Genomic DNA, 23,194 nt, shown 5'->3' on the forward strand with positions numbered 1-23,194 from the left:
GCCGCGCTGATGTCATGGTGAGAGCGCTCCGCCGCCCGCCCCGGCCCCCCTCCCGCGGCCGCCAGCGCGTCTCCCGCCCCCCTCGGCCACCCCCCCGCCGTTCTGGACCCGAGGCCGCCCCAGCATCCCCCGGCCGTCAGCACATCCCCCGGCTGTCCGGAACCCCCCGGCCGCTCCAGCGTCGCCCCAGCATCCCCCGGCTGCTCCAGCGTCCCCTCAGCATCCCCCCACTGCCCCAGCATCCCCCAGCCACCCCAGCATCCCCCACCTGCTGGACCCCCCTAGCTGCTCCAGCATCCCCCCAGCATCCCCCGGCCGCTCCAGCATCCCCTGGCTGCCCCAGTATCACCCCAGCATCCCCGGCTGCCCCAGCGCCCCCTCAGCATTCCCCCGGCTGCCCCAGCATCCCCCAGCCACCCAGCATCCTCCACCTGCTGGAGTGCCCCTGGCTGCTCCAGCGTCCCCCCAGCACCCACTGGCTGCTCCAGCATCTCCCCAGCATCCCCCAGCTGCTCCAGCGTCCCCCCAGCACCCCCTGGCTGCTCCAGCATCTCCCCAGCATCCCCCAGCTGCTCCAGCGTCCCCCCAGCACCCCCTGGCTGCTCCAGCATCTCCCCAGCATCCCCCAGCTGCTCCAGCATGCCCCCAGCATCCCCCAGCTGCTCCAGCATCCCCCCAGCATCCTCCAGCTGCCAGCACATCCCCCAGCTCCCCAGGCTCCCCCTGCCACCCCAGCATCCCCCAGCTGCCCCAGCATCCCCCCCAGCATTCCCCAGCCACCTCAGTATCCCCTTGCTGCCTGAGCCCCCCGGCTGCCTCAGCATCACTGCAGCATCCCCCCAGCATCTCCTGGATGGCAGCACATCCCCTCAGCGTCCCCCAACCGCCCCAGCATCCCCCAGCTGCCCAGGCCCCCCCGGCCATCCCAGCATCCCCTCTCACCACAGCATCCCCCCAGCATCCCTCAGCTGCCTCAGCATCCCCCGGCTGCTCTGGCCCCTTAGCATCCCCTGGCTGCCTGGGCCCCTCCAGCTGCCCCAGCATCTCCCCAGCACCCACCAGCTACCTGGCCCCCCCTGGCTGCCCCAGCATCCTCAGACCATCCGACACACACCCAGCAACCCCCAGCCACCCTGTGTGCCCCCCCAGGCTGTGCTGCTCCCCCCAAGTCACCAATAGGAGCTGCAGGGAGGTGGCAGTGGAAGCCCCAAAAAGGATTTGGGGACAGCAGGGGACGAGGCTGGTTGGACCCTCCCTTGCACAGCCCAGGGTGCCTGTGCTGGCCAACAGCCCCCTGGGCACGGCCCTGCGGGCCCCCCCCCGCCATCCACGTGCCCCCACAAACACGGCCTGTGGGGATGGAGCCACTTGTGCCTGCCCTGCGCCCTGACCCAAAGACACTCGCTGTGGCCCCCAGCTGAGCCAGAGCCCCCCAGGATTGCACCCACCCTGTGGGCTCCCTCCTTCACCACAGGTGTTGCAGGGTTCAGGGGCTTGGGGGGGGAAGCGGAGCAGGGGAGGGCGATGGCCTTCCCCCGGGAGCCATGCGGCTGATGCACAGGCTGCTCCCCGCTCATGCTTTGCAATTAGCTGGAGTGGCTTCTGGAAAGGGCCAGCAGCCCCTGGCTGCTGCCCTCACCCGCAGCGGGGACATTTTCTGCTCTTCCCACGTCTTCGTCACTGGGAAGCGCTTGCAGAGAGCAGGGGACTGGCAGGGAGGTGGGGGTGTGGGAGGCTCTGCCAGGCTTCGCTGCGCAACAGGGCTGCCCTGGTCCTGTGCCTCCCTGTCCAGCGGTCTCGTTTGCTCTGATTTCATCTGCCTCCAAAGCCAGGGCTGGCTCCTGGTTGTTTATATCTGTCTGGAGAGCTCAGGCAGTAAAAAGCACAATCATTTTCTTGCTTCTCTGCCAGTGTCTGCAGCAAGCAGGGGGAAAAAAAAACAACCTTAAAGGGACTTTCTGACCTCAATCAAGCAACTCACCCTTCCTCCAGCCCTGGGGCTGCTGCTTTTTTTCCAGCAGCTCAAAGGAATCAGAGCTCCTGGTGAGCCTGGCACTGACCCACAGCATCCTGCTCACGCCAGGGCTCAGCAGGGCTGGGCTGTCGCATCCCCCCGGTGCCAGGTGGGCACTGGGCTGACGTGGGCAGAGCTGGGGACTGCCACCGGGGTTTCCTGCTGGTGTGCCCGGATCGAGTGCAGGCGGAGGGTACAAGCCCCATCCTGGCGAGGTGGTGGGGCAATGCTCCAGCATGGCTTACACCAGCTGCCCTGCATGGCCCTGGCACACCTGGGGACCAAGCCTGGAGCTGCCTCTGCCTTTCAAGCTCACTCTCTGCTCTGGCATTTCCAGGGCTTTCCGCAGATGCTGATCCCCAATCCCCCCCCCCCCAACCCTGCAGCCTGGCTTGGCGCAGAGGGGTGAGGGGGCCCACCACCAAAACCCACCCCTGCCCCATGGTGGGCCCTACAGCTGCTCTACCGTGCCGGTACCCTGGGGACCCTCGTCTTTCCCCAGCCCACCCCAGCCCTGCACCCCTTCAGCGCCAAAGTGGCCGTAATGCCAGGGCTCCGTCCCTGCGGTGCCGGCATCACGGGCTCCATGCAGAGCAAACGCGCTTGGCTCCAGCTTCCCGAGGAGCCTCCTTGACCGGGTGGAAACGGCCCCGTGCTCCGTGCTCCTGCCTGTGGAGGCCATGCTGCCGGCCAGGAGCTCTCCCCCCACGCCAATCGGCACAAACAAAACCGGAGCCTCCCCAGAGGTCAGCCGTGCCCTGGGCAACGTGTGGCCGCCTTTGTCTTGCCTTCTCCTCGCTGTCTCCTGCTCCCTGGCAGGTGATGGGGTGAAAGCCAGTAATTGCTCTAAGTGCAATCAATAAATCAAGGTAATAGAATTACATTTGCTGTTGCCATATTGGGAACCACTTCTCTGCTCTCTCCTCTCTCCACCCTCTTTGCTTTTGTTTTTACACTGCTGCAGAGCACTGGAACGAGCCAGGCTCCTCTCCATGCTCTCAAGGCGGCTCCAGCAAGTCCCTGCCTGGCATGGGCAGCTCTGGGTGCACATTCCCGGGGTCTGGGGGTCTGGGCACCGGATCCCCATGGAGGTCATGGGCATTTTACCCAGTGCCATGGGCAGAGGGCTCCAGGGACCATGGGCATCCTGCCGCATGGGAACAGGACTGGGCACCCCATGGCATGGGGATGGGAGCTGGCCCTCTATGGTGTGGGGATGCGACCGGGCACCCCGCAGCATATGGATGAGGCCCAGCACCCTGCAGCATCAGGATGGGACCTGGCACCTCACAGCATGGGGACGGGAGGGAAGCCAGGCACAGAGCAGCAGCCCCCACCGGCACTACACCCACCGCAGCAGCGTGTTTGCCAGCAGCCCTGGGGAGATGGAGCCACTTTCCTCTCCTGCACAAGTCCCTGGTGGCTGGGGGATTATTTTCATCTCATTTGCAGCCTGTCTCAGGCTCTGGAGAGTTAGCTTCATGTCAAGGGCTTTCCCCCGGCTGCTTTTAATCATTACTTAAAGGAAAGCCTCCTTGAACAAAGGCTGGATTGCAGCCTCGGGCGTTCCATGGGCAGGGGGGACCCCCACAGCATCTCGTTGCCACACTGCTCTGCAGGGCAGCATCCTGCCCCACTGTGAGATCCCTCCAGGACCTCCTGGTCACCCCACCAGTCACCGTGGGCTGTGCACACTGCTTGGTGCCCCCACAAACCCATAGACTGAGCGATGCTGCTGGTGATGGCCAACTTGAGCGGGACAGGGCATGAGCAGGGCTGGCCCCTGCCCTGCCACTCCCCAGCAGCACCCGATTTACATAACTTTTCTAAACTGTGCCTAATTAATCACCTTACACCTCTGGCACTGCACTAGGGGAATCAAGTGCTCTCCAATCCGTGAAGGATTAATTAGGAGAGGAGAACACGTGCACACACAACCAAGCACACGAGTGACTTGCCGGCAGCGCCGAGGCAGCTGCTGCTCTCCCACTGCAGCACCAGCAGCTGCACCGCAGTGCTGAGCCCCTCCAGCCCCAGGCCCAGCTGCCCCCTCCCCATCTCCCATTGGCATCAGGGCTGGGGAAAGGGCTGGGATCATCCCAGGAAGGTGCTTGTCTGCAGCTCCCCTGCCTGAAGCCGGCCGAGACGCCAGCCCAGAGAGGGCAGAGCCACTGGCCCAGCACTGAGCAGGATTGCAGCAGTGTGGGGACAGCCCTGCAGCAGCCTCCCGTGCCAAGAGCCTGGGATGGCCGCTGGTCCCTGTCCAACCTTCTTGCCCCCAGCCCAGCTCCTCTCCAGGTGGAGGTGCCTCTGGCATGCCAGTGCTGTGGCTGGGAGAGCCAGCGGCACAGCAGACCTGACCTTCGCCATCCATCTGCCGGAGCGTCTGCGGCCATCGCCAGCCTGCCAAAAACAAGGGTCACGGGAAGGGGGAGACGGCAGCTCTGGCATGAGACACAGACAGTTGGGTGGGAGAGCATGGGGGAAGCAGGGGCTTGACGCACACTGGGTTTGGTTTCAGATTAATTACGGAAACCAAATGAAATGTTAAGCTGTTGAAAGCCAAACAGGAGGGCTCAGTCAGGTTGTAGCAAGAGGCAAACTTCGGGCAGGAAGGTGGGGGCGGGCGGTGGTGACATGTCTTAGCCAGGCCCCGGCAGCTGTGATTCATCGCAGGCCGCAGAGGCCAGGCAGGAAAAACCTGGACCTTGTTAGTGCCGATTTAGTTGTAACCGGCAGGGAGCAGGACCCTGGCCCGGGCACCGAACAACCCCCACGCCACGATGGGCCGGAGCTCCGGGGCAGTGATTAGAAGGCCCTCTGGTGCGTGGCCTCCCTCATCCCGGGGAGACCGAAGCAGGGGTGCTTTGGTGGAGCGGGCTGCTGCCGCAGTCCCTCCGGCTCGCCCTCCACTGCCATTGCCGAGCGGCCGAGGCGGGGGCTCCGCGGGATGGCAAAGCTGCCGCGGGGGTGCCCGGCCGAGTGCAGCCCTCAGCAAAAGCTCAGTCCCCAGGGCTGACTGCTCCGTGATGGCGGCGCTGAAACCGGAGGGGCACGGGGTGGCCGGTGGCTTGGAGGGCTGCGGACCCGCGCCCCGGGACCCCGCCAGCTCTGCCGGCCCACAGCCAGCCCGGTGCGGGGCCGGGGGCCAAAGCCAGACACCCTCCTAGGCCGCGCCCTATGTACCCCCGATGGGGCAGCGCCGCGCCGCTTCCCCCGGTGCCAGCCCTCGGCCGGCGCTGCCCCGGGCCGGTCAGGTGTCGGCAACGCGGGGATGGGACAGCCCCCGCTCCCCGCCATGTCCCCCCAGCGACCAGGCCGCTGCCGGAGCCGGTGCCAGTGCCGCTGCCACGGCCACGGGGAAGGACCATGGCATCCCGGCATGCCCCGCGCCGCGGCGGCCCTGACGGCGAGCTGCCCCGCCTGCCACGTCCCATCGTGCCTTGCGCCGCTCCCGGCAGCGGCCGTGACGTTAGCGACACGGCGCGGCCTCTTCCGCCCTGCCTCTCCTAGCCAATAGACGGCCGGCTCGGCCCACGGGGAAGAGGAGGAGCAGCCAATGGGGCGCGAGGGGGCGAGGCGAGGCGGCGAGGAGCCGGAAGTGCCCGTCAGCGCCCTCGTCGGGGCGCCGGGGGCGGAGCGGCTCGCGGGGCGGGGCTCGGGGCGGGACCTGGGGGCGGGGCCTGGGGCGGGCCGCCCTCCGCCGCCGCCAGCCGGGCCGCCGCCCTCGCCCCGCGGCGCCGCCCCCGCGGCCGGCAGCCCCGGGCCCGGCGCTCCCCCGCCCGGTGCGGGTCTGGGTCCGGGCCCGGGCTCGGGCTCGGGCTCGGCGCGGCGCGGCCCGCCGCAGGGAGGATGGGGCAGCCGTGGAGGCCGGCGAACGGCAGCGGCCCGGCGGGCGCCATGACCGGCGAGAAGAAGAAGAAGAAGCGGCTCAACCGCAGCGTCCTGCTGGCCAAGAAGATCGTCATCCGGGACGGGGCCGGCGTGAGCGCGGGGGACCGGGGGGGCCCGCGGGGCCTGGGGGGGCCGGGGAGGCCTGGGGGGGCGCCGGGCCCACCGGAGTGAGGCGCAGTGTGAGGGCCCGGCGGCGGGGTGCGGGCGGGGGCTCCGGGCCGAGGCCCCCCGGGGGCAGGAGCCGGGGCCGGGCCTGGGCGGCAGCGTGCGGGGCAGCCTACGGCTGCCGGGAGCGGGGGCGCGGCCGGACGAGGCCTGGTGCCGGCCTGGCGGCTGCCACCCCCCCGTCCCCCCGCCGGGGGCGCCGCGCCGCGGGCAGGGGCCCGGCCACCGGAGCAGCCCCGGGTGTGCCGGCAGCTCGGGTGCCCGCCGCGGGGCTGGCCGGCTCCGGGGCCGCCGTCCTCCGTCGGGATCGCTCTCCGCTTACCCGGGCGCAGGGGCCGTGAGGCGCCGGTAGAGGCACACGGTGGCCGTGGGGAGGCAGACGGTGGCCGTGCAGATGGCCACTTGCCTTCGGGCCTGCGGGCAGCCCGGTGCTGGGGGAGGCCCCGCACAGCACCGGCCCCGCATGGGCAGCTTTGGGGCGGGCGCCTGAGCTCAAGATGGTCACAAGCCCTTTCCCTCTGGCCTTGCTCCCTGGGGAGCGGGTAGCTCTGGTCCCGAGGCCCTGGCCTGTCCGCCAGCCCTTAACATCTTTTTACATCTTTTTCCCTTTTTTTTTTTTCCTGTTGCATCTTTGTATTTTCCAGCAGCAGCCGTGCATCCTCTAGAGCGGTGGTTCGGTGGGGTGGCCGCTCGCTCCGGAGGAGATAACTATCCTAAATTGTTTAAGGACCCTCACGCCATAAGATGGTTGATAAGTGGAAGGAGTGAAGGGGTTAGATCTGGAGCCGATCCGTAAAGAGGAATCTGTTAATTTCGTTGCGGTCTTGTGGTAGAAATGTTTAACTGCTTGAGAGGGTAAGGAGGGATGATGGAAGAGGAGGGGGCTGCTCTGTGGAGCAAGGTGGGTCATGATACCAATACTCTTACATTACTGGCTTCGTGCCACCTTGCGGCTTCTCCCTCTGATGCAAAATGTTCTCTCATTTTTGTGCAATAAAACTGATTTCTTATAATGGCCGTGTCCCCCTCAGGTAGGGTACCTCTTGCGTGGATGCTGTCGATTTTATTGTGAAGCAGGCTTAGCCTGTCGACGGGAGACAGTTTTTAATAGAATCTGTGAACATAAACGAGGTTTCAGCAGAGTAATGTCTCTTGCTGCCTTCTCTTGTGTCTCAAATAACTGCTGTGTTATCTGAAATGCAGTATTACTTTGTCAAAACCTGGCAGGGTGTGACTGGGGAGAAGATTGCTCTTCATGTGCCAGGTTTCTTGGAATTCCTGTCCCTGAGAATCTGTTGGGAGGGAATGCTGGAGGCAGGATACTGGTACAGATACGTCTTTGGTCTAGTCCATTAAATAATTTGTATCTCAGGCACAGAGTTGAAATGTTAGTCAGCTGGGAGGAAATTAATGCAAAAGTCCATTCCCTTAGCCTAGAAGAAATGCCCGTGATTTTGAGGTTTCCCATACCAAATCCAATATCCCTTTGGATGTGAGATTTGTGCAGCTGATGGAAGTTTTTTTAACTTCTGAATACTCTTCAAGCGGCTGGAAGCTCGCAGGGATTGCAGACATTCCAGGTGGTTTTATTAATAATGTATCAGGGTTGGACTACGCTTCTTGGTGAGTTGAGATCATGTGGTTTGCTAATACAAGAAATGGGTTCCTGTGGAACAGCGCGGTGTGCTACGAAATGTTTGGCCTGTGCGGTTCCCTGATGAAATTCAGCTGAAACCTGTGTGCTTTCCTCCCGTCCCTTGCAATTTGTTTTCCTTGTCAGCTCGTGACTTTGCAGGTGTGTCCTGCGTGGCAGGAGAAAACCTCCTGGACTAGCCACTGAGATTTGGCACTTGGAAAAGTGACAGAACAAACGCTGCCCTGAAAGCGCCATGAGAAATGTTTATGGAAAGAAAGATAAGCAAGGCCTCGAGGTGTGGGTTGTTTTTTAACTGTGCCTTTCCTCCCATGCTGGGTGGATGGAGTTGGTGCTGAGGAGTAAAATTGCCTTCCCAAACTCCCAGCAGTTGCACATACTGCTGTCAAAATACGTAGAGAATTTAGGTGTTTCATTTCCAAGTCCTTATGGCGAAGATTGAAAGGATGATAAATTTGGTCATGTTTAGAGAAAGAATAATGGTGTCAAAGATACTAGTTCGTGGATAAAAAATTTGAAAACAATCAGCTTTGTAGGAGAGGCATGTGTTGGTAGACCCCGGATGGAGAGATGCTGCAGCATGAGCTCACCTGTGCTAGACAGCGTGGAATCACCTTGGGAATGGCTTAGGTCAGAGTTGACATTTCATCCTCCAACCACGTCTCGGATCTCTCACAGATCAGGATCCTGTGGTTGTTTTTTTTTTTACTTACGGAGCTCTGTTTTGCAGCGACAGGGGATTGGAGAGCCCAGCGTGTACCACGCCGTGGTGGTTATTTTCCTGGAATTCTTTGCCTGGGGGCTGCTGACCACGCCGATGCTGACGGTGAGTAGGTGTCCCTGGGAATAACGCTGGCTCTTGCAGACTGGAATTCACCTGGGGTTGGCGAGCGTAAAGATCTTAACAGAGGCCTTGGGAGCAGAAGAAGTAGAAACCAAGATGCAGTGGTTTGTACCTGCAGAACCTGGAGCTATAGTAATTTTTTATGGAGTTGGGCAGTTATTTTCTTAATTATTGTAGCTTAACTTGGAGAAAACATGATTTAGATTTTTGAAAGCTTTCGGAGAATTTCAAAGTGAAAGACCTGACCTGAATTTACTAGAATTTACTTGTAGTTTGCTGTCATTTATTGTTGGCTTTTTTCTACATATTTATAAAAGAAGTGCACTTGGGAGCTCGATGAAAGCAAGTTGAGCAAAGCTTTGACTTTTTATCTGAAGACTGCACCTTTTACCTTACGCTGACTTATTTAGGGATAAAAGAGGGTTTTGTTGAACTGCTACCATTGTTGTCTGGTGTGTCAAAGCACAGAGACAATTTTCCTGGCAACTACTTGTTCTAGGCTTGTTCTAGGAGAGCCCACCAGTAACTCGTTCAGCACTTGGCTGAGTTAGATGTAACGTAGTTACATGGGCAGCAGAGACAACTTCACAGTAAAGCTGGGTACAGAGGGATAGCTTTATTAAAGAAACTTAAAATCTCATCTTGGGTATTTGCCTTTAATTAAGGAGCCGTAAGCTTCTGATTTGGCAACTTCAGGAAGAGTTCTCAGCTTTTGAAATTAATTTTCTGGTGGTGGTATGCCAGCTCACATTGGTGTCTAAAGTGCCATGCATATTTTTGACCTGATCTCTAGGTAACTATGCAGGAGTCTTTGTTTATGCAAAGGCATTTAGAAATAGTATTAGCGTAGCAGTATAAAATGCAAATCCAATGTGTAGACAGTACAAAAGGGGGGAGAGAGCAACAGAAAAGTTATGTGGTTGCATGAAGTAAAACCAGAGGGAAATCAGATGGTGCAGGAGTGGAGGAAGGCATGTTTCAGATGATCTTAGCCTTGCCCAAGCATGCTGGAATAATTTGTAGACCTGGGAAGCATTAAAGAAAGTGGCTGCCTGTGTTGGAGAGGGGAGGTAGAGCTCCTCACATAGGTACGAGGTGGCGTTGGTAGTGTATTTCCCATTTTCCCTGTTTTCCGCTCTTCCAGGCATCGAGCTGGCAGGTGCTTATGGAAGTTCTGCAGGAGCTGCTAGCTCTGGGGTTTTGTTCTGTTTCTTTTTTTCCACAGGTGTTACACCAGACTTTTCCTCAGCATACATTTCTGATGAACGGCCTGATTCATGGAGTCAAGGTAAGGAATACTTCCAGGCTTTCATTTGAATCTGCAATCAGTGCAAAAAGTGTTAAGCCATTATAGTCTGTGACATTTGTTGAGGTTAACCAGTATTTCATAAATAAATGTTTTTATTTCAATTTGGGGTGCTACTGGCAAACCTGACGCAAAATGAAGAATTGACGGAGCACAGACATTGGGTGGCGTGTGTTGATTTTACTGAGCAGTGTTAACAACATGCTGCTTGTTGTCATGAGTTTGGGGTTGTAACAGCTGTGTGTTTCAGCTGAAAATATTCTAATCAGCACGAGATCAGCCCTGTATCCATATTCAGGAACATAACAAAACAAAAAATCAATGACATCTGAACTTGTCAGTAATAGAAGTTGAAATGAAGCAGACAGAAGGTGAGGAGTACACCGTGGTGCAGTGAATTTGGACTAGACCAGTGTTCCCAGAGCAGAATTGGAGGCAACTGTAGCAAACAAGCCGTGTGTTCTGACTGGGGAGTGTGGCAAAAGGGATCATTAGGCCCTGGCTCTGGCAAGAGGGTCTCGGAAGGGGTCCCAGAGAGGTTTGCTTCAACGTGAGCTGGGCACTCCTGTACACACTGAAGGGCTTTTCCCTGCCTGTCTCGGGTTCGAAAGACATTGAAAGGCATTGAACAAGGTTTGTGCGTAATGGTATTTCGTCGTGTCTGTTTTGCCTCCATCTAAAAGAGAAAGCTTTCCCTAGAACTGCAGCAGATGTTAATGTGATGGAGCTGTGCCAACATCTTTTTAGGCACTGGCAGGGCAGCTCCCTGCTGCACAGGGTCTGGGGAGACCACAGCTGCAGGCTGAGCAGTTGCAGAGAATGGCGAGTAATTGGAGCATTTAGCAGCACCTAGCTGGTGGAGGGTTTTTTCTTTTTTTCCTTCTCCCTGTCCCTAAAAGGATGTGAGCAGTTTAACGAACTGTTCTGTTCTGGTAACATTGCCTGCTTGTAGAAAACAGGAATGGATTGTCTCCTCACATTTTTATCTTGTGATGATGTTGTCAAAAGCTCTTGCTGTCGACAATTGGCATTTGACTGAGGGATCTCTCTCTGCCACCCTGTCTTTTGTAGGGTCTGCTTTCTTTTCTAAGTGCCCCACTGATTGGTGCTCTCTCTGATGTCTGGGGCAGGAAATCCTTCCTCCTCCTCACTGTCTTCTTCACCTGTGCGCCAATTCCCCTTATGAAGATCAGTCCATGGTGAGTTTATCCTTGTGATAACCAAGGGGTTCTGAGGAGAGGAACGAGTGCAGGGCTGAGCGATGGGGGGATTTGCAGGTGTTGCCTTTGAGGATGAGGTGGAAGAACCCGTCTGGTGGAGAAGGATGCTCAGCCTAGAGACTAATTTACCTACCTGGTTCTACCAGAGCGTCAGTGTCAGGAAGAAAGAGCCTGTCTTTCCTCTCCGAGTGCCTGTTCTCCTGATGGGTGTGTTACCACTACTAGGGGCACATTGGTGTTTCTTTCCTATGCGGGAAAAATGAGTGATAAAACTGTGTGAGCCACCAGAGTGAAGCTTGGTGTTCCTGAGCGCTTTCTGGTGCAATGAAGTAGGGTGGACTGAAGGAAGAATAAGGGAGAGGTTCTAATCCAGGAGCTGTGGACTATCGTGTGGTTGCCCTCTGACTCTGCCTTTGGCAATGCCTGTTTCAGGTGGTATTTTGCTGTCATTTCCATGTCTGGAGTCTTTGCTGTCACCTTTTCTGTGATTTTTGCCTACGTTGCCGATATCACACAGGAGCATGAACGCAGCACGGCGTATGGCTTGGTAAGGAGCTGAATGTCTGTCTTGTCTCTTGAAAGAAATACTTGGGGCTTTGCAGGTAGGAGAGGTATGAAATTAGGATGAAAATTTATTGAACAGTCTGGGGACAGTATCAGTGAAAAGATGATATGTATTTCACCAATAATACAGCCTCCCTTTTTTCTTTTTTTCTTCTCTCTTTGTTCTTCTGTTTGTGGTTTAGCACAGAGGGAGAGGGCTAATTTCTGTCTGAATACCGGCTGTATTGTTGCTTAGTCTTTAAACCGGCCTAGTCTGTGAGCTTCTTTGCTCTGGGAAAGGGGCCAGGCTGTGATGCTGGCATGTACACGAGTAGCCTGTGAACGTGCCCTTTCTGCAGGGCTACTGACAGTATCGCGTGTGAATTGTTCGGATAGCTTTAATTTCCCTTTGCTAGAACTTAGCCTAGATCGCACCAAGAGAACATGTCATCTTTCTGGCTGAAGAAGTCCCTGTTCACCTGGATTATCTCCATCAAAAGTGGCAAAACTAGTACCCTTGGGTTACTCTGGAGGAGAAGACAGGCTGTATTCATGTTTTATGCTTTCAGGTGTCAGCCACGTTTGCTGCTAGTCTGGTCACAAGCCCAGCAATTGGGGCGTACCTTTCCCAAGCCTATGGCGATACGCTGGTGGTTGTGCTAGCTTCAGGTGTTGCTTTGCTGGATATTGGTTTCATCCTGCTGGCTGTGCCGGAGTCTCTGCCAGAAGAGATGCGCCCGGTCTCTTGGGGAGCTCCAATCTCTTGGGAACAAGCAGACCCGTTTGCTGTAAGTAATCTTGCTGTTCTTCTTCTGCGTGCTGGGAAGCGCTTGTATTTGCTTGAGTTCTGCTAATTTCTCTCAAAAGGCAGATGCATTCCACAAAAGGTGAAGGAGGCAAGGCTTAGATTAACCCCATAGAAGGTACAGCATTCAGCTGATGGTGGACTGCACGTACCTAAAGCTGTCTAGAAGCTTCTAACCACTATCATGTAGCTGCAAACCATCTAAAAGCAGTTCAAGATGTCCTGAAGCAAGAGCATCTCTCAGTGGAAATGTGCCAGTTGTTTGAATATAATTTCCATTACTTGGCAATAAGACTGTGTCAGGAGAAGTCTCTTGTGTTCCTGGCTTCCCAGGACCTTTGCTAATGATTATGAGCTTTGCAAAGTTCTGCCTTTTTTTTTTTTTTTTTTTTTTTTTTTTTTACCTTTGCTTGCTAGGAAGATTATTTTGGCTGTCTGAGGAAAAAACAGAGTTCTTGACTATAAACCTGAGAAACTGAAAGGTAAAAATTCCTCATTCTAGGGTGTAAGTTGGTGCGTCTGTACCCTGGTCTGGTGTCTTGTGGCAGCGTTTGCATCTTCCTCTGAAAATGCTGGTCTGGTTTCATTCAAGCATTTACTTCTTAGATATAAGATGGTGACTTAAGAACTTGGGTTTGCTGTCTCTGTACCTGGAGAATATTTACTGTTAACTCTTTTCCCCCCACCCCTACATTCTCCTCCCTCTTCCTCCTTCCACAGTCCTTGCGGAAGGTGGGTCAGGATTCTACAGTGCTGCTCATCTGTATCACAGTCTTTCTCTCCTACCTTCCTGAAGCCGGACAGTACTCCAGCTTTTTCCTGTACCTGCGACAGGTCAGTCTCTTGCGATGAGGTAAGGCTCTGAACGCAGAAAATTCCAGCCTACACCTACAAATACCATCTTAGCCGCATGTCCTGAGGAAGCTACTCTTGGCCAATAGCTTAGTACAGTGAAGCTGTAAGAAACAGTGACTTGTTCGAGCTTTCCTAAAAAACGTGGGAGCCTGGCGACCACTCTGTAGGCATTGCCAGGACCCTTGCTTGGCTTCTTGCTTGTGGTCTGCCTGTCTATCCCACCCCTGCCACCTTCAGGTGGTTAAGTTGAGCCCAGTCATTTAAAGCTGTTTTGCCAGCCAGAGGAAAATCTTCCGTTTTATTCCTGTGGCAGCAGGGAGGTTGTGGAAGGTACGGTTGATTAAAGTTTAAATACCTGATAAGCAATGTCGGTAACAGTCAGTGACACTGATGGAGTGGCTTTTCTCCTACGGTAGAAAGCTCTTGCCTGAAAAGTCCCTCCGTGGTGTTTTCACAGGTCATTGGTTTTTCCTCGGAGACTGTGGCAGCCTTTATTGGTGTGGTTGGAATTCTCTCTATACTGGCTCAGGTGAGAAGCAATTTCTGCCTTGGCTCTAGCACTCTGGTTATAAGAACGTCCAAAATTTCTGAGAACTGGGGCTGGTGAGTTGTCAGAGTCGCTGTGGCCACACAGATGCCATCGGACCCATGCACGGCTACCTGCGGTCCCTCGCTCTTGTTCTTTGAATGTAGCTGTTTGGAACAACAACAAACTGTGGTAAACTGCGGGGTGGCCCTATGTTACTCTGTAAAAGTCCATGGGTTGTGCCCTGCCGTGAACAGGGGTGGGCTGGTCTCTAACACGAACGTTACAAGAGTGGAGGAGTGCGTGTGCATGACAGCCGCTCTCACGGCAGCATGAGTTCTCTCATCCTCTTGTCTTCCAGTGTTGTCATGTTTCTTTGCACTTTGAAAGCACCTATTTTTCATTCCAGACAGTAGTGTTGGGAATTCTCATGCGTTCGATAGGAAATAAAAACACCATCCTGTTGGGACTAGGCTTCCAGATCCTGCAGCTTGCCTGGTACGGGTTTGGATCGCAGCCTTGGTAAGAGTTTGCCCATGTTTGTCTCGTGGCATTGGCAGGCTTCTCTCTCCGTGGCAGCTCTGCCTGGCTGAGATAGATGCTGCCATGCTGCGATGCTTGTCTGTGGCTGGCCCTCCGCAGCCTGCCTCCTAACTGCTGCCTTGTTCCCCAAGGATGATGTGGGCAGCAGGAGCTGTGGCTGCAATGTCTAGCATCACCTTCCCAGCCATCAGTGCCATGGTGTCTAGGAACGCGGACCCCGACCAACAGGGTGAGTCGCTCAGGGATCTGTCTGACGAGTGAGTTTGTCCCAGCAGGACAACTGCACGTTGAGCCAACGCACGTTTGAATTCTGAGCATTGGTGGGACCAGCAGGAACATCTTGTGCCACCTGTGGAGTGTCGCTTTCTTCTTAGCAGTATTTGACCACAGCTGATGCTTTGGGAGGGAATTCTTAAAATTATGCACGTAGGTGTTTAGTGTTGCCTGCCTGAGGTGGAGAGGAGACTGATGCTTCATCGTTTGCCAGCTTCATGGTTTGTCCCCGAGTCCTCAGACTTGGCTGCCTTAAATTCCAGTTCCGCTGGAAGTTGTTGCTTGATGTGCCCGTGCTCATTTTATTCCCCGACGCAGCAAGCCCAGCATTACTGATTTTTGTAAAACCTGATACTGAGTGAAGCTAGTCACCAGCTAACCATTTCGTCTGCAGGGTGTGTGTCAACCCAGACCTGAATGTTTCATCCTGTCTTGAAATATGTAAGCGTCCTTGAATAAAACAGCTTTCTTCAGAAAGCTGGAGGCATACCTGCCTTTCCTTGCTCTGTCCCCAGGTGTGGTGCAGGGGATGATCACTGGAATTCGGGGTCTGTGTAACGGCCTGGGGCCGGCGCTCTATGGCTTTGTCTTCTATCTTTTCCACGTGGAGTTGAATGAAATGGCTGAGGTGGAGACTTTGGGTAAGGCCTCCAGACCCAACATGGCCAACCCTACCGATGAGGTAACCTCTTCAGCTTTCTTGTTCCCTTTGCTGGGCTGCTTCTGTCCTTGCACTCGAGCGTTAAGCGTTCCTCTGTTTCTCCTTACAGAGCAGCATTATCCCGGGGCCTCCGTTCCTGTTTGGGGCTTGTTCTGTCCTGCTGTCGCTCCTGGTCGCCTTGTTCATTCCAGAACACAATCTTGCACTGAGATCAGGCAGCCACAAGAAGCACAGTAACGGAGCCCAAACCCACCCCCACAGCCCGCAGGCCGGCGGATCAGACGGCAAGGAGCCCCTGCTTGAGGACAGCAGCGTATGAGGTTGGGAGAGAAGGAACGTGGCTTGCGTCTCAGCTCCAGATCAAGGATGGACTTAGCCAGTGGGAGTCTGGGGAGAGAGGGTGGGGGGAGAGAAGAAATGAGGTAACAGACTGTGCCGCTAAGCTAATGAGGAGGAACAGGGTTTCCCTTCAAGACAAATATACCCAGCTGGTACAAAAGTGGAATTGTATCATCTGGTGCTGATGGAAAGGGGAGAGACGGAGCTGCTCCACGGGAAGGGAGAGTTCCTCAAAGCAAACCCACCCTTGTACGTGAATACTGAACTTCACGGTGTGACCTGCCAAATCCTCACCTCGCCAGCGAAAAATCAAGGAGCTAGCGTTCTTTGTTCTAACGTGAGCTAACTGGCTTGCCAGCCAGAATAAAACCAGGCATCTGTTACCTGCCCCATCCCCTTACGTAGCTGGTAGTCGCTGCCGATCCCGTCACAGCTCAGTTGACCAACCTGGGCCTGGGGAGAGGCTTTGACAGCCGTCCCGCGCGCCTGTGCTGTGGTCACGCACAGTGGCTTTCCTTTTCCAAAAGACACCCAGCACCGGCGCGTGTGGAGGGTGGGCAGTGCAGTCGGCTGTGAGCAGGTCCTCGCTGCCCGAGGATCTGATGAATTTGCCTATTCTGGCCCAACTGAAAGAAACAAAAAAACATTCTACTGACTTAACGTTCTGATGAAGCCAAGAAAAATTTAGAAGTGAAGTTGCAGCTGATACGGGGGAGAATGGGCAGATGAGAGCAGGGCAACCACATGAATCCCAAATGCTTAGATGGTCAACAACGTTTGTATTTCTGTTTGGCTTTTCTTTTTTTGTTACACTGATGTAACATTTGTCTGTTGCTACCTCCACAGGTAGTAGGTAGAAGGATTTTTCAGAAATCTTTTTCTGGAACTGTAAGGGTTGTTGAGAAAATACAGTTCTCTGAGAGGTTGGAGAAACAACTAAACTCTGTGAAGCACTTTGATAAAGCATGGTTTCCTGAGAGAAAGGTCAAAGAAATAGCTGTTTATCTTGAGCACTTTTATGAAGCATGTTGATTTTTCCCCAGGCTCTTGCCATCTGATATTAAAACCAGATAATGACTGTAGCTTGGTTTTTCTCAGTGCGAAAGATGCTGATGGTGATGATTGCAATTGATTCGAACGTACAGGTTTGGATTCCATGTAGCGTTTCTGAGCCCATTGTGAAGGTTTTCCTGTTGTTGGAAAATGGTATCGCAGCCCCTGCCGCAGCGTTCAGCTCTGTTTAGAGAGAGCAGCAGATACTTGAACTTGAGTGTTGTGGAAGAAGCAAAGGCAAACATATAGGGAACACTTGGTCGTTCATAGGTACATGGAGATCTGGCAGAGGGCAGGGAACAATTGTTCTCAGTTGAGTAAGACCAAAAGTAACGGCACTGAGGAGTCACTAGGGAAGTAAAGACCAAACTGGGAAAACTTAAGAAATCAGTTATTAAGGAAATTGAGGATACAGTGGTCAAAAATAGTCCTGTCTCGGAGCAGGGTATGTGCAACAGCCATCATTCTCTGGCTGGGATCCCTTCTCTGCATGTTTGGGAGAGGGGGAGAAGGGCCCCAAGGGAGGGAGCGCTCTCCCTTTGTCTCGGGTCTTTGCAGGCGGGTAATCGTGGCTGATGCGCTGCCTGTGCAGCAGTGACCGCAGATGCCGTTTGCTTCTGGGTTTATTGAAAACACCCAACTGGACAACCCTGGAGAGCTCAGTCCCTGACCCACAAGCAGGGGAGAGCCCTGTTCGTCCCCTGCTCTGCCCTGGCAGTACAGCTCACCCGGCTCTGGCGGCGTGAGGGGACGTGAGCTCCCGGCATATTCAGCGTCCGACCTCTTCTGTGCGCTTGTCAGCGTGAGGGCTGGTTAACGTTGGCTTTGGACACATTGAGAGTTGCAATTTCATGTAGGTCTCTTAAAACGCCTGGCAGATATTCACAGCTTGGAACCATTGCCTGCCTAGACTGGGCTGAACTAATAATATGTCTGCTTACCAATTTTCTGGACCAGTTAGTTATTGGAGGTGGATGTTTAAGTGAAATAATTCAGTTTCTTTGGCATTAATCTAGCCTGCTACCCCGAGCCTGTAATCAGAACCGTAAGAGCAGCTTGTTGTCCGTGCAGAGGGCAGCCACCCCGGCTACAGAGAGTTTGCTGATGCGGATCTGATCGCAGGACTGGAGAAGAGAGATAGCGGAGAGTCTGGGTGACCTGCGGTGACTCCAGTTTTCCCAAGCTCATTGTGGTGATGCTCCGAATTTCCAAACGTTATCGGGATGCTGTGTACTGTGTGTGCACAGCAAGCTTCTTTCCTGAAGGAAATCAGTTGCTTAAATTTCCAGGCAGCAATCCCGACTCTGTATTGCTCACAAAAATGCCTTTTTTTTAGACTGGAGCTTTACGGAGTACACCTGGTGATTTGTTTATTTACACTGTATTAAAATGAACTGAAATAGGTTTTTCCCTCACACACAAATGAAGTGAAACGGAACACCGAATCGTTACCTCATTCATGCTGGGGCGCTCGGAGCTTCACAGGTAGAATATAGCAGAACGTTACAAAAAGATGAGCATAATTTATATGATATAAAGTATAGAGAGATATATTTTTTAAAGTCCTTTCCTTTATTGAATACTTTATCGAAACCAATGTGTTTCTAGTCCTGTTCCCTCCCACCACCGCTGCTGCCTGCAGCATCTCAGCCTTTCCTTCCCTTCAGACAGAACTATCCAGGCGAGCTTCCCTCCTTGGTCCCTGTCCATCGTGACGCGATACCTGAGTTTCCAGCAATGCCAACGTCCCCTGGCTCGTGAGTCATGGACCTGGAGCATTTTGGTCACTCTGTCAGCCCCCGAGCTCGGGGCCAGGTGATGCCGCGGGTTCCTGCCGCACCGGTGGGCTGCAGCGGGGGTTTCTCCGGCTGCCCATGGGGTGGGTACAGCATCAGGCAGCTGCAGCCGTAGCAGATCCGCTGTGGGCACTGTTCCCACCGTACAGGTGGCTTCTACATCGCTCCTTGGCTCTGCTGGGCACCTGTGGTGTGTGGACCCCGCAGGAAAGGGGGGCTCTCTGTGGCACAGGGCTGCTCGCCCTCCCCAGAGGTGTTGCTTGTCTGGTGCTGGGAGCAGGCAGGGATTGCTTTCCACGGTTTTGAAGCTCCTCTCACCTGGTTCGGTGGGGGCTCAGCCCCTCATAACTCCCCTCCCCATCAGCGTAGGGATGTGACCCACCCACCATTCTGCCTTTAAGTGACAGAGGAGGACTTGGGCCAAGCGGTGACGGAGCTGAAATTACCAGACCTGCATGAAGAATGTCTCATTCTGAAGGGCTGGTAATTCTGCAGCATCCCACGTGGAGACTGGAAAATCTGTATGGAGCATTCAGCTAGTTTTGCCAATTTTTGTTACTTTCAATGAAAACGCAACTTTTTTAAAAAGAGCCTTTTCTTAAAATCCCCTTGATCTGCTGCGTAGTGCCTGAGCCTGGCTGTTTAACATCAGTATGCCCGGGACTGGTCTGCAGTGACTTACAATTCAGGTTGGTAACAGCAATGTCACAAACAGAAGGCAAAAATTGGCTTAATTGCCAATTCTTCTGCAGTTTCAGTACTAACAGCCGCAGTTCAAGTGAGTATAAACTGATCGCGTCACGTTAAACCCCCTGTGTTAAACCATTGCTTTCTCTTTTGCCGTTAACTTTGCAAAATAGTAACTTTTTACTTCACTGGTTTTTATTTTCTCTGCATTTGAATGGCTGCTAACATCTTCGATTATCTCTAAAAAGCATTCACTGAAGAACAGCAGTACCTCTGCGCTCTCAGAGTTCACTGTTGCGTGCGTTTCTGTATATCTTTTGGGGTTTTTTAAGCTAACGGTGCAATGTATTTATTTCAGTTCAGGTTGTGTTTAGAACTGGCTAATCTCTCCCTCTGATGGATTATTAAACTGCTGCTTTCCTGTTGTGTTGAAGTTCTCTGTCCTCGTCCTTTTCCCTTGCCTGGGTAACAAGGCAGCTTTCTGTCGAGGAATTGTAGAGGAATGAAGGCAGGTTAATTAACGTTGATAATATACGGCGGTGGGCTGGCTGGCGGGGATAATGTGCAGCTGTGGCTGGTTCCTGCTGAGTAGTTAAATAGCTCTGAGGGAGATGGAAGAGGAGCTCTGGATGGAGAGGAGCGCTGGATGAAGAGAGACCTAGAAGGAGCAGAGAGAGCACCCTGGATGTAGGAGAGACAAGGAGAGGCCCCAGGAGAAGCTGGGAGAAGAAGGGGGCTGGGATGAGGAGGGGCTGGCTGGAAGAGGAGCCCGAAGGAAGAATCCGGACAGTAGATGAACTTTTGAAACCTTGTGAGGGTAAAAGCCTTGTTGCAGCTGGCTGGTTTTGATAGCGCAGCAACAGCGTTCCAGCGTTCCAGCCTGCCCTGTGCTTGCCTCGACCCTTGTAAATTGTGCCAAAGAGGTTGTTCCAGGGTACTGCACATCAGGCCTTGTATATCGACCTCCTGTCTCGAACGGGCATGAGTTGCTGAGTTATTTCTACTGATGCTTTAAAACTGAAGTATTCTCAAGTAAGAAGTACTTGGAACTAATTCGTGTTCACCGTTGATCCTGAAATAGCTCTCCAGGTTCCCACCTGAGTGGGAGAATAGCGGTACCGTAGCAGCTCTAGCTTTGGTGCTTGAGCATAAAACATCCTGAGCCCTGACCCTGCTGCTCATCATGCTGGAAGGGGCCACGTGCTGGTGCAAGAGGCAGCTGTTTTGGGGCGGTTCGTGCAGGGGCAGTGTTGATGCTGTCGGGCCAGGTAGGGAGCCAGTGGTCTGCCCTGCACAGGCCCCCCCACCATGGGCGAGCAGGTCTCTGGGCCAGTCCCCCAGCTCCCAGCACCCCACACCAGCCCCTGCCCTGCTGGAGCCTCTGGAGCTTCTTCCCAGTGCTGGTTTTGAGCAGCCCAGGCTTTATTGTCTTCATTTCCAGCCAGGCTTAATTTAGATCTTATCTTACTCATTTAAACGCTACTATGGGTGTTTGAGGATGGTACTAAGTGAACAATATAATCACAAGTAGTATAAACAAATCGGCTCTTGGATGGGATCTGGTGTTTGATGGACGGTATCCTGTAATGAGCTGGAGACATAAGCCACCTATTACACAATATGTTGCCTTTTGTATTTATTTCCTCTGTACTCGGGCTTTTTTTTTTTTTTTTTTTTTTTCCATTTTCAGTTGGGAAAGAATCCTCAGCTTGTCTCACTTTGCATCACTGGAGGACAAAGGGAAGGTATTTTGTTGTTGGCCATCCTCTCCTTGGCACCGTGGGCAGCTGCACAGGGGCTGCTGCTGGGCGAGGGCAGAGCTGGGACCTTCCCCGGGGTGACATTCCCATGTTTTGCACCAGGCAGAAAACCTTAATGTTGTTCCAGTCATCCTCATCACCTCCTCCAGCCCTGTCACATCAGATGTCAGGCGTCGGCCATTGCAGGTGATGACAGCCCAGGGTTACACCCCAGCCCGAGGGGCTCCGGCGGCGGCGCAGGCAGCATCCTGTGCAGGGGGCCAGGGCTCGTCTCTCTGTGCTTTGTCTCTGTTTTGCTTCCTGAGAGACGCCTCTGGACTGAGCATTACCCGGCAAGAGCCCCCTACTCCTGCCCCTCAGGAGGAAGCATGATCAGCTTCCAGGAAAAAACGTTCAAGCTTCTGATTCTTGAAAGCCATCGTTCCCTTTGCTCTGACCCAAAAGGTTTCCTGTTGGGTGGAAAACTGTACCGGTGCCTGAGCTGGCTCTTTCCACTCTGTGTCTGCAAACTGTTGGTCTCTCTTTGCCGTGTTCGGGGCAGGGGGAGCTGCCTGTGCGTGTCTCCAGGATGGAGGGGGGGGTCCCCCAGGTCTGTTAAAGGAGAGACCCCAAGCAGGTGGTGGAGGGGGAGCTGGGGGCCAAACATGTGAGAGCCGCCTTGGGGACCCACCATCATCACAGTGCTCTGAGCTTGGATGAGTTCCCTGACCTCTCCCTGGCTTGATAACGGTGTCAGTAGAGCTGGTCCTCGTGGAGTTGGGGGTTTATCAGGTTCCCGGAGCTCTGATTTCCTCTGCGATCCGTGATGCCCGTCCGATGGCACGGCAGGGGCCAGGGCAGCCCCCAGGTGCTCACGGCATCAAGTGCTCTGCAAGCCCCAAACCGGAGGAAGTGCATCACAAGGTGCTGGACCTCCTGGTAGCTATTCATCTCCTGATGTCAGGTCCGGGAAAGCTGCTTTGAAAAAGGTCTGCTCCGTAAGTGCTCAGCTCTGGTTCAGATGCTGATTTATGGGTGGATTTTTTTTCTTTTCTCACCTGAAGTGTAATATTGAGTGGCACCTGGGGGCTTGGGGCGCGATGCTGAGGGCTCACAGAGAGCTGCCTCTCGTGGGAACATTGGAGTCGGTTCCCGATGGTCGCAGCCGCTCTGCCCCCGGCTCGAAGGGGGAGGCTGCCGCAGCACCGCAGCCCCCAGCACTAGGAGATGTGGCGGCTGGTGTGGCTGGCAGACCCCCAAAGCCAGGATCGATCCTCCCAGGACCTGTCAGCATTGATCCATCATTGCAGGAGCCCCCCCATGGAAAGCTGCACCAGATCCTGGCAAAGGGTGGCTTCCAGGGCTTGGATAATTCATCTTTTTTAACTGTGTTTTGCCCCTCCTGCCCCAAAGTCCTGCAGCAGTGAGCCTGGATGGTATTTCCCTACCCCTTGGTGCCATTACACAGCGCTCCTTCCCCTAATGAGGTAACTCATTGCTTGGTGCTTAGCGATCTGCAAACTGCCATGGGCATGCAGCCTGTGCAGCCCCCGGGGGCCTTCGCTTGCCCATCGCCCACCGAGGAACCAGGGACTGGCAAGGTGGCGGTGAGCATCAAGCAGGTGCCGTGGATCTGGGCTGCGGGAGCGGAAGGTGAAATCCTGGCACTGTGTCCATGTCCTCAGGCATCTTGAGCTCGCTGCTGGGAAGAGCTCGGCCGATGCAACTCATCCCTGGGCCAGGGGCTCCAGCGGCTGCTGGGAACTCCGGGAAGCAGCTCTGTTAACACAGGATGGAAGGAACAAAAACCCCAGAATCATTAATCACCTGCCTTCAGCTGAATGTGCATATTTGATGGTGGCTGTTTACAGAGCACTTCCCCTGCCTGGAGGCCCCCCAGACTGTCAGAGGATTAATTATTTTGCCTCCCGAAAGGATGCTTGACACGCCAAGTGCCCGGAGATGCCTCTCTGGAGAGTTCCTGGATGGGAAATGGCCTGGTCCAGCACTGACTTCCCACCTTCTGTGACAGGAGGGGCAGGACCCCTCCTTGGTCCCTTAGCACCTTCCCTGGCCTTGGCCGCAGCCCGGCAGCTGGGATGGGGCAGAACCGGGCCTGTCTCTTCTGGGTAGGAGCAAGGAAGTGATGCCAGACCTGCTGTAAAGCAGAGGACGGGCGCTGAGGCTGTGCCAGGGCCTTGGGGCTAGATAACGTGGGGTAATCAACATCCTCCGCATGGTAACTTTCTCCATCTGCACCATAAAACCAACCCTCCC

The 23,194-nt window shown here is 54.8% G+C and overlaps 1 protein-coding gene across 2 annotated transcripts; it reads left to right on the forward strand.

Annotated features, from left to right (window-relative positions):
- Window positions 1-5,710: 5,710 nt before the first annotated feature.
- On the forward strand, window positions 5,711-19,611 carry LOC121086666 (hippocampus abundant transcript 1 protein-like). Of its 2 annotated transcripts, none has more exons than XM_040590683.1 (12): window positions 5,711-5,998; window positions 8,458-8,553; window positions 9,797-9,859; window positions 10,949-11,076; window positions 11,530-11,644; window positions 12,210-12,428; window positions 13,166-13,279; window positions 13,758-13,829; window positions 14,236-14,348; window positions 14,501-14,598; window positions 15,158-15,324; window positions 15,413-19,611. In XM_040590683.1, the coding sequence occupies exons 1-12, from the start codon at window positions 5,867-5,869 to the stop codon at window positions 15,620-15,622; spliced, it is 1,527 nt and encodes a 508-aa protein (XP_040446617.1). In that variant the 5' UTR covers window positions 5,711-5,866; the 3' UTR covers window positions 15,623-19,611. The 2 variants fall into 2 exon arrangements, with proteins under 2 accessions (XP_040446617.1, XP_040446618.1); XM_040590684.1 differs by lacking the exon at window positions 5,711-5,998 and adding an exon at window positions 6,376-8,004.
- The last annotated feature ends 3,583 nt before the right edge of the window (window positions 19,612-23,194 follow it).

Source organism: Falco naumanni, chromosome 4, assembly GCF_017639655.2.
Source record: "Falco naumanni isolate bFalNau1 chromosome 4, bFalNau1.pat, whole genome shotgun sequence".
Lineage (NCBI taxonomy): Eukaryota > Metazoa > Chordata > Aves > Falconiformes > Falconidae > Falco > Falco naumanni.

Excerpts from the sequence above, each read along its gene's own strand:
- LOC121086666 (XM_040590683.1), top strand. The coding sequence starts at position 5,867 with ATGGGGCAGCCGTGGAGGCCGGCGAACGGCAGCGGCCCGGCGGGCGCC. Across the intron at positions 5,999-8,457 it reads TCATCCGGGACGGGGCCGGC|CGACAGGGGATTGGAGAGCC; the intron begins GTGAGCGCGGGG and ends TCTGTTTTGCAG. Across the intron at positions 13,280-13,757 it reads TTTTCCTGTACCTGCGACAG|GTCATTGGTTTTTCCTCGGA; the intron begins GTCAGTCTCTTG and ends GTGTTTTCACAG.